At 40.2% G+C, this 13,484-nt stretch overlaps 1 protein-coding gene across 5 annotated transcripts in view; it reads right to left on the bottom strand.

Annotated features, from left to right (window-relative positions):
- LOC116038990 (alpha-2-macroglobulin-like) overlaps positions 1–12,837 on the bottom strand; it is a 71,606-nt gene extending 58,769 nt beyond the window's left edge. For 3 of the 5 annotated variants that reach the window (XM_031283732.2, XM_031283733.2, XM_036001695.1), the window contains exons 1-21: positions 12,619–12,837; positions 9,461–9,545; positions 9,127–9,307; positions 8,675–8,831; positions 8,151–8,203; positions 7,707–7,727; positions 6,769–6,934; positions 6,607–6,691; positions 6,355–6,505; positions 5,963–6,080; positions 5,731–5,840; positions 5,465–5,632; positions 5,015–5,242; positions 4,216–4,279; positions 3,984–4,129; positions 2,831–2,980; positions 2,240–2,386; positions 2,026–2,139; positions 1,759–1,904; positions 1,230–1,455; positions 91–217 (exon numbers count right to left, since the gene is read on the bottom strand). In XM_031283732.2, the coding sequence (XP_031139592.1) occupies positions 91–217; positions 1,230–1,455; positions 1,759–1,904; positions 2,026–2,139; positions 2,240–2,386; positions 2,831–2,980; positions 3,984–4,129; positions 4,216–4,279; positions 5,015–5,242; positions 5,465–5,632; positions 5,731–5,840; positions 5,963–6,080; positions 6,355–6,505; positions 6,607–6,691; positions 6,769–6,934; positions 7,707–7,727; positions 8,151–8,203; positions 8,675–8,831; positions 9,127–9,307; positions 9,461–9,543 (2,641 nt within the window). In that variant the 5' untranslated portion in view covers positions 9,544–9,545; positions 12,619–12,837. The remainder of the gene's footprint in view (positions 1–90; positions 218–1,229; positions 1,456–1,758; positions 1,905–2,025; positions 2,140–2,239; positions 2,387–2,830; positions 2,981–3,983; positions 4,130–4,215; positions 4,280–5,014; positions 5,243–5,464; positions 5,633–5,730; positions 5,841–5,962; positions 6,081–6,354; positions 6,506–6,606; positions 6,692–6,768; positions 6,935–7,706; positions 7,728–8,150; positions 8,204–8,674; positions 8,832–9,126; positions 9,308–9,460; positions 9,546–12,618) is intronic. The other 2 variants (XM_031283735.2, XM_036001694.1) reach the window with 2 other exon arrangements.
- Positions 12,838–13,484: the final 647 nt, after the last annotated feature.

Genomic DNA, 13,484 nt, shown 5'->3' with positions numbered 1-13,484 from the left:
ATTTTGTCACCAACATGATCTCACTGATTTAACAGATCAAAAAGGGCTCCTCCACCTCAGCAGCTTTGTGGATAAAAGCTTGACTCTCACCTAAGACTGAGGGGGCCATGGTCCAGCTGAGGGTCTTGCGCTCACTGCCACACAGACAGGATGTGTACTGGTCACCAGAGAGGGGGGTGAGGGTGTAATCTAAGGAGGGGGTTGGAGTCACAGTGACCTGTTCAAGAGAGAATAGATTTTAAAACTGGAGATTTATGGCAAATGCAAAAAACTGTTCAAACTGCAGCAAAAGGATGCAGCATTTAACCTTTCCCCGGTACATCTTGTAAATGTTTGTTCCAAATAAAAAGGAGACATCTTATTATCGAGCAGTTTGAAGACTGACTTAAGAAAAAAGAAAAAAAAAAAAAAGGATTATTCCAAATATTTACTTAAAACTTGGTGAGTGAGTTAACAGGACCGGCTGGAGAGGTGGGTGAAGTTAAACAGCAATCAATTACAGGTTTCAATGTTTTAAAAAGGTGCCTTTGATTCCACATTGAAAAGGGAGTGGGTAAAATCTAATACAATCATAATTTTATTTATATAGCACTTTTAATCTGGAAAGCACTTTGTGCTTAATGCTTAAAGATTTACAGGATATGAATTCAGAATCAGAAACCAATGTAAGTCCATCTGCACCCCCCCCCTGAACGAACAGCACTTTATAAATCAGTTCAATCAATTATAGTAGCAAAAAGAGGAAATACGCAGTGTTGCGAGAATGGAAGAGAAGACAGTTAAGTGTAAGCCATCTCATAAAAATGAGTTTTAAGGAGGCGTTTAAAAGCTGCTGTGGAGTCAGCCGATCTCACACTGAGAGGAAGGCTTCTCCAAAACCGAAAACGCACGGTCACCCTTTTCAGTCTGGTTGGTGGAGTAGCTAAATAATTTTGATCAGCTGATCGTAGGGGCTTGGCTGGGCCTTAAGGGGTTAAAAACTCTTTAATGTAATCTGGGGCAAGACCATGGGTTACCTTGTATGTAATTGCAAATTTTAAAAATGTATTAATGGGCAACTAGTGCAGTGATGCAATCTAAAAGTCTTTAGTTTCAACTCATTAAATCTAACACAATAAAGGTGGGGAAAATGGCAAACATGACACCTGCTAGACATCAGCATGTTACCATAGCAGGAATGTTAGCATGCTAACATTAGTATTTATAGGTCATAAAAAAAAAAAGATTACCATGATGCAGCTGGTCAGGTAGTTGAAGGTGGTTGCCTTCAGTTCAAAGTGCTCCCCCCGGATGATGGAGTAGGGCAGGCTGAGCTCCAGGAAGAAGGGCTGGAAGACGGTGATGTTTTTACGTGGAGCCAAGCCGAAACCCTGAGGAGACAGACAGAAAGCCTCCGTCTCCCAGGTGGTGATGGTGTCCGGGACAGTGAGGGACACATCCTTCGTTCCAGACTCTCTGGATCAGAAGATACACAGACGCATACGGTGAACTTGAACATACTCGCATGAGTCAGATTAGTCAAAAAACAACTATGAGTAGATTACTAATGTGAAGACTTCATTGCAGTAACACCACCACATTGTAGTTACTGTTACCTAAAAAGAATGTGGAAATGTGAAATTGTTTCATATGCTGCATCCTTGAGATCTCAGAAACTCAAATAAATGCAGTTATACTGGGTTTAGTAGAGACTCGGGTGCACCCACAAATGCCCTCAAACACATAGGACCATCAAAACCCTCTGTGGCAAAAACTAACCCAACTTCTACCAGGTCCCATATCCAGGTCTCAGGGAAGAAAGTGCGGACTGTCACCAATGGTGAAATATCAGGAGATGGCATATTAGGAGCCCCAGCACCTTCAGGGACAGGGAAACCGGCTGCCATTACTTCTTTCCTTATGGCTATGGTAGGAAAAAAGTAGAACATATTCCATTAGGTAAAAACCAAAGCAATGACACACTGACCTGTTTTAATGAGTAAGTAAATATTCAGCATGCATCACTTGATGGAGCAAAAAAAAAATAAAGTCACCATAGTAACCATAGCCACGGTGGCCCTGGTAGTATTCTCTTCCTTTGTATTTGAGGCATGAAGGCTCTCGGATATCCAGGTTTGTTGCCATCTTCATCCCTACATTCTAGATAATCCAACAACAAACAGGCATCACTGAAAAGTTGATAAATGTGCAACAATAACTTTAGTAATTTATTTTATACAGTCATTTGTGCAGGAAGTACCTGGAAAACTGTATAAGCATCAGCTGTTCCATCACCATTGGGGTATGGCAAAACATCTCTTTTCGGTCTCACAGGCAAACACTCTACACTATCTTCAATGTCATATGGAATATATGACAATTTTGTGACCGGCAACAATTGAAATATCTGAAAAGAAAGGTTTGGTTCAAAGTTATAAACTGACAATGTTTGATGTTCTATGAAGATCTGACAATTGGGAAACTCTTGGACACTAAGGCCTACTCTTATATCTTGAAACGTGGATATAAAGTATATTTGTCAAATCATTACCTTTATCCATAAGGCAGATTCTTACAGAGGGCTACACCTCACATAGGTGATCATAATCTTATACTATAGCATTTTCATAACAGCATGCTTACAACTGGGTAAAAAGAACAAAATCAGCTTTGAGCGGAATTGCACAGTTGATAACAATGTACAACTGGTAGAGCGAGAAAAGGAAGAAAGATTAACCATGGCACAAGTAGATAACAGCAGAGTAAAAATGGATGATGATAAATGTGCAAAAGATCATGCAGAGGTCACAAATTATGTATGCATATAGTTTTGGTTGATTCCAGTAGTTACCTTGTCTGCATCCAGAGTCTTCCCTGGCTCCTTGATGAGGACGCTCTGGTCAACAGCACTCACACCACACAGAGATTCTGGCTGGGCGGTAACCTGCATGACGGTCTCCTCTCCTGGGACAGCCGAGGTCGGACAAAACTCCAGCGACACCTGACACAATCAGAAAAGACATCTCACCATCTGGACTTTAGTGGTAGATGAGAACCTGCGTTCTTTTCAACCTGACACAATCGTGCATTTTTTTTCTCCCAGATTGATTTTTAAATCAGAAGGCCTGTTCTTAAAAGATTGTTTTTGACAGTAGGAAATGGGGGGAGAGACAGAGCGGTCTACATGCAGCAAAGGGCCACAGGTCGACTTAACCCAGAAAGCTACCAAGGACTCAGCCAACATGGGGCACATACTCTACTGGGTGAGCTGGAGGTCGGCCCATCAGGAGAGCTTTTTGATGAAACCACTGATCTTCTCTTTGAGCCGACATCCTTCTGTTGGTGATCGGAAGTGCCTAGCAGGGAAACTGCCTCACTCCAGGCCCACACAGCGATTTCACTAGAAAGCATTTTCCTGTCAGTGGAATGGCCACATGGCAGTTGGTCCTGTCGACGCTTAATTGCTCATAATGCATCTAATGTGATTTTGGAGTTATGATATTATCGTCAGGCCGCATTCGCTGCTCTGCTAAGGTTGGTGCTTCCTTTTCAAGGAGTGACAGAGTCAGAGCCTAGAGGCCAAAAATCAATGCTGCATTTATTAAACTTTTACATAAACCATTCCACCTAAATTGGCTGGCATGACATCAGACAAGGGAAATGCTTAATGCATAAATAATCTTGTGTTAGTATAACTAGCCAAGACTGCATATGGATTATACCACTCTACCCATGCAATAGAGTCAGAAAAGGTTGTCCGTCATGACAGAAAATAGACACGGCCCCAACATGTAGGAGGTTAATGTAATTCATTTCAGTGGGATACTTAAAAATTGCTCCAAAAAATGTCTTCCATAGATAACCGGCTTTTTTTCCCCCCCCCCCTCAAGAAAAGGCTACATGCTGTATTGAGGTTTTGTAACAACCAACAAACACTTTGATTCTGCACCTAAAATCTGACAAGAACAGCCTTTGCCACATGTCTTCGTTCTTCTCAGGCTGACCTTTTGACTGAAGCATTTCTCAGTAGAGAAGTCAGCGCTGTTGGCGATCACAGTCTCACTGGGGAGGATGGCGTAAGCCACAACCTGGACGTCTGGTGCCATGTCTGGAGACACCGTCAGCTTAAAGGACACCTTGCCCTCATTCACTGAAACATGAACAATCACCGACATGACTCCATAGATCAATAGATGCTAATTCAAAGGATCATTTAAGACAAGTCACTTTGCTCACCCAATTTATCTTTGACTTTGACCCGTTCAACTCCTTGTAAAACAAGGGCTCCTCTTGATAAGACCTGGGAAATTTGAAAGACAATGAAAAAAGAATGAGTAATGCAACATCACATGTCTGCTGTGAGGTTCTGTCATGTGATTAAGTACATAGTGGAATATGTTTATGGTTCATGTCAAAAAGTTTTCCATTTAAGTTGCAGTTGAAAAAGGAGGAGTTATTCAAAGGCAACATCAACATATCCAGAGCAGGATATTTAATGAGATACCCAGTAAAATGTAACATGTTACCTTGCATAAGTCAGCATTGGTTGGGGGCTGAAGACTACAAGTTTCAACATGATAAAAGTCTGGGGGTGTGGAACCCTTCAGCTACATTAGCCACTACTAGCATGACACACCCGAATGTCCGACCACTTTCAGTGGTTGAGTTGCATTACGCATCGAATTTGATCCTTTTCCCTAAACGGTCATTTGTGATTCTCCAGTGGCTTAATCGCACAGACTGGATATTTAGCTTGACTCGCTCAGTTTAATATTTGGATGAAGGTAGTAGAAACTCAAATCTGGAATTTCTTTTGCAGATCTTTTACAGTGTTTCCAGTACAGTGCTTGCAACAGTAAACAGGGTTGGCCCTAATGTTAGCTGTCAAACTCCATTTCTCAATGTTGTCAATGCTTAAATGTTAACATGTAGCACAAAATCTCCTGGTAGTGATGTAAAGCTTGTTTTAAAAACATCTTCCCCATGTCCATGTCTCTGGAAGTGGTGAGAGGAAAATAGTTCACCAACCACTCACCAGATACATCACATCCATAAAGCCCTGGGCCTCTCCAACTACGGTGTACTGGATGGAGATGTCTTCTTCTTTGTCACAGGAAAGTGGTTCATCCTTCTTCTTCACGTCCAGGAAGCTGACTGTTTTAGTATCAGGAGAAGAAAGTGTGGCCAAAGACACTGTGTGATCTTTAGAATCATAGTATGGCGTTCTGTAAGGAGGGTAGCCCAGTGTCGGTGTGTCGCTAACCTAGAGAGCAGAGAAAAAGAAAAACCCACTATAAATGAGATCATGGCAGATGAAGTAGAAGAAAGCTTCAGTTTTTACAGCCATAACAATTTTTTAGGTATAGACAGATCGTTCCAATATGGCACCTTAGTCAGTTGCAGCATATTGACAAACCATTTGATTTGGACTGTTATCAGCGTCATGATAAATGTTGGATTACAGATTGTAGTTTCTACTTCTTACTTGTAAGTGGATGTCCCCTTTAAAGTCAGCTGTGCTTAATGAGAAAGTGGCGACACCATCACTGTCCGTTGTGAGATTCTGTAACCAACGTGCTGACCACCTTTCACCCTCAAACAGGAACACCGGCATGTCAGGAATGGGTGTATTATTGTAATAAACTGCTTTAACCTGTTGGAAGCACAACAACGTTTTATCACCGAGAATGCACACTGCTTCAGTTGCACTGTGTATAGAATCACATTGAAGTGAAGACCAAATGCACTTACTTTTCCTTCCACATTTGATCCTTTGTTATAAATCTTGGGAGTGTCAGTGAAAGACAGCTTTCCAACAACATATGAAATCACAGTAGTCTTCTCTTGGGAGCGTGAAATACCTGTACAAGAAGTCTTCATGTTACAACAATGTGTACGCCATATTGTTTCAATACATGGCATAGTAATTTTGTTATTATCGGCCTAACTCTAAAATATAAGTACAATATATGTTATGACTTGCCTGTCCCCTCCTCTTCCATATTTGCACTGAGTTGCAGTACATCTCGCAGCACCTTTTGGTCAATTTTTGTGAAAGTTGACATTGTGAAGATAAAAGTGGCACAGCCTCTCTTATCCGTCTAGAAAGCACAATAAAAGATAAAAAGAAAGTGAAGGACATTTCAAACTTTCCACACGTCCTCACCATTACTTCCTAAAAAACTTTTAACTGTCAAATCTTGTCTAACTACTATCTCATTGTATAAAAATGAACTTTTACGCTCCTCAATTTGTACATTAGACTGACAAGACACATGACAATATGTGGTTTTAAATGTGCACAGTGTACATTATGTAGGAGGATATGTAAGGTCTATGCACCTTGTTTCATGAGACTCACCATAGCTACTGTACCTGCTTTGTCTCCTTGTAGCAAGGCATCGGGATTTCAGGGATTCCCTCTGGATGTTCACGGGTGATTACAAGGGGTATACCAACATAAGCATCTAAAGGTCGGCACACCTTAAAGTCAACACTGCCTGGCACAGGTTGTCCGTATGTATACCTAATAAATAGAAAGAAAAAAAACATTAAAAAGAAACCATTCCCTAAACTGGACCCATTTTAGATTATTTAAGAGTAATGAGCGAAATAGCTTTTACTTACGTTGCACATACTTCAGCCTTGATTTCTTCCCGATTAATACTTACTTCATCAGATGCATTTATTTGTAGGTCAAATTTAGGCAAAACTGGGGACAAAGGGATTATTAGCATTTTGCTTCATTAAACAGATTAAAATGGATGGTAAAAAAAACAACTAACTTACCGTATTTTTCCACCTTGAAGCTGTGTTGTATTTTATCTAACCCAATCGACACAGTAACTTGGTAGGCTCCTTCACGGGCCTCAGAGTTCAAGGCGTAAGAAAGCTGCAATATCTTACTATTGGATGTTTCATTCAGCCACTGTCCAATCCTGTTGCTGTTAGAATCCTGTTAAGTGAAGTAAAGAAGAACATGTGACAATAGGAAACTCATGAATACAGGAAGAGCGGCATTTCTTCTTCAACAAGATGGCAGATAAAACTGGGCCATGGTGTAAAGTTGTACAAATAGGAAAAATATAAAAACGTGACGCAAACACACAAGTGTACTGGTAGGCTAATATCAGTGCCCATTAACAGATATATTGGTCTTAGTGTATAATGGGCGTTTGTATAGAATTTGCTGCAAAAGTAGATAAATATTTGTCTTATTTCCTTTTTAAAATAAAGTTTTATGTAGTATGACAAATCCATCTTAACTTTTGGTCCACTTACATCTTGGAGTTTGTGCAATGCAAAAAAAACTCCCATCTACTGATGAACATTAGAGGCTGTTAATATCTCCAGAAAATTCTCATAAATGGAGCTTGAGTTAAGATTTTTGTCAAACACTTAAGGAACTTAACCGATAGAGAAAATGCAGCATGTAAAACAAGAATTTTGGTGTCGAAGGTCAAGCATGAATTCTTACACTTTACTGTCATCGTTCAAGTTGTGAAATAGGCCTCCACACAACGCACTGTGTTTGTCACATTTGACATCAGAATCAGTGAAACATTCCATAAAGCTTCATGTTTTTAGGAGATTAACATGCTGAACTTTTATAGCCTAATAAGTCAACTGGAGCATTTTGCTTTAAGGTATTTGTATTCGAAAACTTAAAAAAACGTAACTTTCAGTTTAATATACTCAGTATGTTAAAGTGTGGATGTTACTCTTACCTCAATTTCGATTAAATTGTACTGTAAAGAAAGGAAGAAAAATTTGTTAGGACAACCTGCTTTGTATTCTTCTGATCACACTGTCATGAGTTAAAGACTTGAGCTCTTATATTTATTCCGATTTATTTTTCCTGGAGAAAAGAAATACAGTTCTATTGTAATCTTTAGTATAGATGTCACTAGTATTTCCAATTAAATGAGATAATGTGTGAAAAATGTTGCAAAATGAGAAACGTTGGAATGGATTTATTACTGGGTCAGCAACCTTCAAAGCAGCTTGGTAGTTTACCTAAAGGGGCTGTGGTTGTACTATTGACCCAGAGCTTCACCAGGAGCTCATATTCTGGTTCAATCAAAACTAAAACCTGCACCATTATCAAACCATATCACTGATACGGTTTATGAAAGAGACTTAAAGAAAGGAAAGACTGTTCAAACACTCACCAGCTGATTGACAGGTCTTAACTTGGTATCCAGTGTGATGACTCTGAAATGCACTGAGAGACATGCAGAGAGATTACATGAAGCCTTTACAGCTCTTCTACAGCAGTGTTAAACATCCTAACGGGCCAGTGATTGGTCTTCTGTTGACGGTTATAAAAAACAAATTGATAGTTTACTATTGGTCTTCCCTCTGTTGTCTGATTACTTACAATTTGTGCAGTTCTATGGCAGTGGTAAAATGTCCCAATAGGGAAACCTCACTGTCCGCTCAGTCTGCGTAATTGGCTATTAACATTTAGGACTCTGGACACAGCCTTGGATTTCAATAAAGCGGTGAATAGTTTTGCACAGAGATGGACGGACACGCACGCGTAAAGAGGAAACTTGTCTATACAGTATATGGTACCATATTGTGTACCACATCATAGATCTTTGATTTGATGCACAATAACACAAAGTGGCAAATAAAAATAAAAAGAGCAAATACCCAACAAATCAAGTAAAAACCATCAGCTCAAAATTACCCGTTTGTCCTGGGAGGTAGATTGGTTTTTCCGTTTGGATGAATGTCATTGGTCGATAGACTTTGATCTTAACTTTTCGGACTTCTTTAGAGTAGAATGTGTTGCCTCGTACCTCCACCACAAAGTTCTGCACCATTTCATCCTGCACTAAAGGAACCTGTGACAGAAAGATATTTTATAGACACCGAGAGCCATTACATCCCATTAAAAAAGTATTCATGAATATTTAACTTTATCTGTTGTAACTTGAATGGTTAAAATTCTAAAATCACAAATGTATTACAACAGCAGTTGTCAATTTACACAATTTATTTATTTATATTGTGTGCTTTCTGTTTCAAATATGTGTGGCTCTGTATGTGTTACGAAATCCCATCAGTGTTTTCCAACTCAATTTCTTCAATGTATTTTATGGAAATGTGCACATGAATCAAATCAGGAAAGCTGCTGACCTTAAATTCAGTGCAGGTATGAAATTCTTTACTAGACGACTTCTTCAGAAGGATTGTATTCTTCTCTTGGGACATCAGAGTGACGCTCATTTCCAGAGTCTCGCTGGGCTGCAGGAGACTCGCACAGAATTTGGTCTCAGCTCCAGATTCAAGAATTGCAGGAATGGCTACCATGTACTGCCTACAGCCACAGACACACATACAGTACATATCTCACTGGATCTGACATGGAAATAACCCCAACTCAGAAGAATATGCAGCATAAAATCCTTAACCATGATCAATTCATTCAACCACAGGCTATTATTATTTTTTAACTGTACAGGTAACTTACGGTCCTGCCACCGCTTGGCCCACGCACATCCAGCTCAAGACACACAGTTTCCATGTCCACATCTGAATCCCAGGACGACCCATGACTGAATGAGATGATCACGAGTCAGCATCTGTTTAATAGTCTCTGATAGAGAATCCCACCCCCACATCCTCTATTTGATTTGAAGGTAACCCATTCAATCATTTATAGACTTCATATTGTAGTTTGTAATGCTGACTGCAATTTACGGTTTAATTAGGCAATGTTTGAAGTCCAGAAAGAAAACGCGCAATGTAGTTACTTTCTGCTGCCCAAAAGGGCAGCATTTGACCATTTGTGATGACATTGTTTAAGTTTGTGAACAGTTTTGGCCAACAGCAAACCTTCCCCAAAAATGTAACAAATTCTGCGTTTAAAAGACCGTCGCAAGAGTCTAGCGCAATGGCGTGAGACAGCCTGGCAGAGAGGATGCACAGGCAGCGATGCGAGGGGAAGCAGAAGCGAGGTAAGCAAGCTGGGATCCAGGCTAGGCTAATGGTACGTGTACACTGAGAAGCATCATTGTCACGCTTTCCATTCATTGTCTATGTGAGCAGCCAGGCAAAGCATTCTGGAAGCGTCGCAGCGACTTTTGAGAAGCAGGGCGTCGAGCTAACCTCTTCTCATTTGCATAGTTGTGGTCCAGGCTACTTTATGCAAATCAGGGGCGTCCAACTAGACGTGCCGCCTCTCGAAAACTAATTTAAAGTGCCCATATTATGAAAAAAAAAAAAAAAAAAAAAACTTTCTGGGATTTGGGGTGTTATGTTGTGTCTCTGGTGCTTCCACACACATACAAACTTTAAACAGCATGGATGGATTTTTTTCAGAGTGAGATACAGTTTCTGAATGTGTCCTGCCTTCAGTCTCTGGGTGAGCTGTTCAAAATCGGCACAACTTGTGACGTCACAAGCCGAAACGAGCAGGCTAACCGCAACCATTAGCTCGTAGCGTTAGCATGCTAACGCTATGACTAACGCTAGCATGCTACCTCGTTCTCAATAGCAAAGCACTGCTACAACACACACAAGTTCACCATAATCTACAAAAGAACTACTTACATGTGCGCCCTCATTTAGAAGTCTCCCAGCTAATCCTGCCTTGTAACTGACCAAAGTTGTAGAAACAGCCTTTCTTTTACTGTCTATGGAGCTAGCTAGCTGACATGATCTACATCTGAGCTACTGGGCATGTGCAGTGCAATCAAAGATAGTACAGAAGAAGAAAAGAGGTCTCACTCTGTAGTGAAAACAGAGACCAGGTGAAAAGAGGATCTGCAGCAGTGACAGAGCACTGCAGTACAACACAAATATGGTGTTTTTTGAACATTAAACCATGTAAACCTATTCTGGTACAACCTTAAAATACAATTATGAACCTGAAAATGAGCATAATATGGCTGCTTTAAACTGTAATTTTCTGATATTTTCAACTAACAAACAAATCTGAGTCTATCGCGATATGCCGCAGCCTTTCGCGATGTGTATATTAACCAGTCGATATTGCAATAACAATAAAAAAACCCCGATATATTGTGCAGCCCTAACATGCAGTAGGCTACCCAGCTTCTCTCGCAACACTTGAGTTTGTGTTGCTTTTTTTTTTTTAAAACCACACTCGCTGTCGTAAAAGGTGTAGGAGTTAGCGTTTTGGGGAGGTCATAGCTGCGATGAATGTTTCGCTCAGATAGGAAATAATTTACAATGAGAATGTTACAGATGTACCGTTGCATACAGTACATTAGCCTACTTTGGATGTATCGTAAGCTAAACCGGGTAAACTTCGTATCTAAACATGATAGAGAAAAGATCATTCACGCTTTCATTACTTGTAGGGTAGACTACTGCAATGCGCTTCTTACTAATGCTCCTATAAGACCATAAAACAGCTGCAACTCATCCAAAATGCTACTGCAAGAATACACAAACACCAAGCGGAGAGAGCACATTACCCCAATGCTCAAATCACTGCACTGGCTTCCGGTTAAATTCAGAAATCGATTTCAAGGCTTTACTTGCCTTCAATTCTTTCAATGGTCTATGCCCAAAATATATTGTCGGCATGTTTGACTAAAAGCCTAGTAGGTCTCTCAGATCAGCAGGTGGTGCCCAGAGTTCTATCCAGCTTCCGCTGGATCTAAGGCAGGCACCAACTGTAGGCTACCCATTTTTTAAATCTAAGTCTAACTGTTCTCTTCTCCAGAGCTTTCAGTTAGGCTTGCTTGATGGTATTTTAAATTACTTAATTTGTTTTTAAACTGTTATGTCTTTAGCCTACAATATGTTGTCTTCTCATGCATCTCAATTGTATATTTTTTGTTCTTTCTGCCTGTAAAGCACTTTGAATGACCTCTGTGTATGAGAAAGTGCTCTATAAATAAATTTGCCTATCACTGTCACACGAGCCTATAGAGCCAAAGCAATAAGAGACGGTTGTAGCAACCAAGGTAATAAGTCACAGCGCATTTCATGAAACCAAACCGATGGACGCTTTAAACAAGTAGCCTACTTAAGGGGACAAGGGAAAAAGAAAATAGTAGGCCAACACTAAACACAGACTGAAAGGAATAAAACATCCGCTGTAAATTTTAGGTGAACGTAAGTTAATGTCGGCCACTGAAGTATAGGCGACAGTACAACCACGATATCGCGCAATAGCCTATATGTGCTCAATGAAATAGAAATTTAAAATCAATGAGGGCCAATTCGGGGTGGATTTTGACTCTTTCACAATCCCGCAATTGCGTCCATCCATCGAGTGTGTGACTCTGATTTCGCCAGTCGTCATTCACTTTCCCTTACAGCTTTTGTTCTTCGTTTAATTTACTTCTTTTCTGTGATGGCCCTGCCCCAGTAGGCAGCCATTTTTCAGTTGATCCAGTTGTGCTTCATGTATCGCGGATTTAAGAGCTAACTAAAAGGCCTAACACTGATCAGGTTAACTTGGGAAATTGGAATAAAAGAATGCAACATTTTGAAACTCTTCCATTTGCTTATAAGGCTACAACTGAACCCGAGTTTTCGATATCTCCCCCCGCCGCAAAACTGTAACAAAATCCCCAAAAGTGAAAAAGTTAATTAACTGAAAGACACGTGTAGCAGCGCCAGGTTTCAATTCCAGCTCAGTGTAAGTCTTACCTCTTTCAGACCACCTACCAGGGCTCGGCTAGCTGAGTTGTCTGATCGAGGTTCACTGCTCCTTTTGGAAATTCAAACCAAGCCAGTCTACATCTGTATATATCCCTGGTCATGACAATTCAGATCACCTGCGTCCACCCAGGAGCAATCAAACAATTACCTTAAGTGCTAGAAATGGGTGGGTCTTACCCGTCATATTCAGTGAACAGCTAACATCACATAGGCCTTCTCCAGACCTGTCCGTCTTTATATCAGCAGAACTAATAGGCCTTTGTTTTGTAGCTGTCATTGTACAGTAGGGAGAGATAAAGCTTTCATGATAGTTTCACAGTGATTACGTTCTAAAGCACAAATAAATAACAAACACTTCCCAGATGATTTGTGCAGACCCTATCCCTATGGAGTTATTTTTGTTTCTTTATAACCAAACGAAAGTTTGTCTTTTGCTATGACAATTTAAAATATTTGCTGTGAAAAAGGATCCACGCCACGGACCTTATTTTGAAACTTGTATTTGTGTTTCTTTGTAACACTGCAATATTTACAAAAGGCCATTATCGGAGAGTAATGCTGATTGTTGAAGGGCATAAAATAGAAGTGGTAATAAAATACTACAGCAGACAGAACAATGATGGCTGATGAAACACTCAAGAAACAACTTTTACTCAACACATCAACCATACACCACCAACTGTTGATGATTTGAGTCACGTTTTGTGTGTGATCAATACATTGTCCAAGAGACAGACTAATGTGCATTAACCTAAGTCTGTTTAGGTGAGATACCATGGGTGACCTTTACCCTTTAACTTTTACTGAATGCAAACTCTGTAAACCACAGAAATACAGTAGCATACACCTGTCAA

This window comes from Sander lucioperca, chromosome 5 (assembly GCF_008315115.2).
Source record: "Sander lucioperca isolate FBNREF2018 chromosome 5, SLUC_FBN_1.2, whole genome shotgun sequence".
Lineage (NCBI taxonomy): Eukaryota > Metazoa > Chordata > Actinopteri > Perciformes > Percidae > Sander > Sander lucioperca.
Note: the sequence above shows the minus strand (reverse complement) of the source record. Positions and strands in the feature narration are given on the sequence as shown.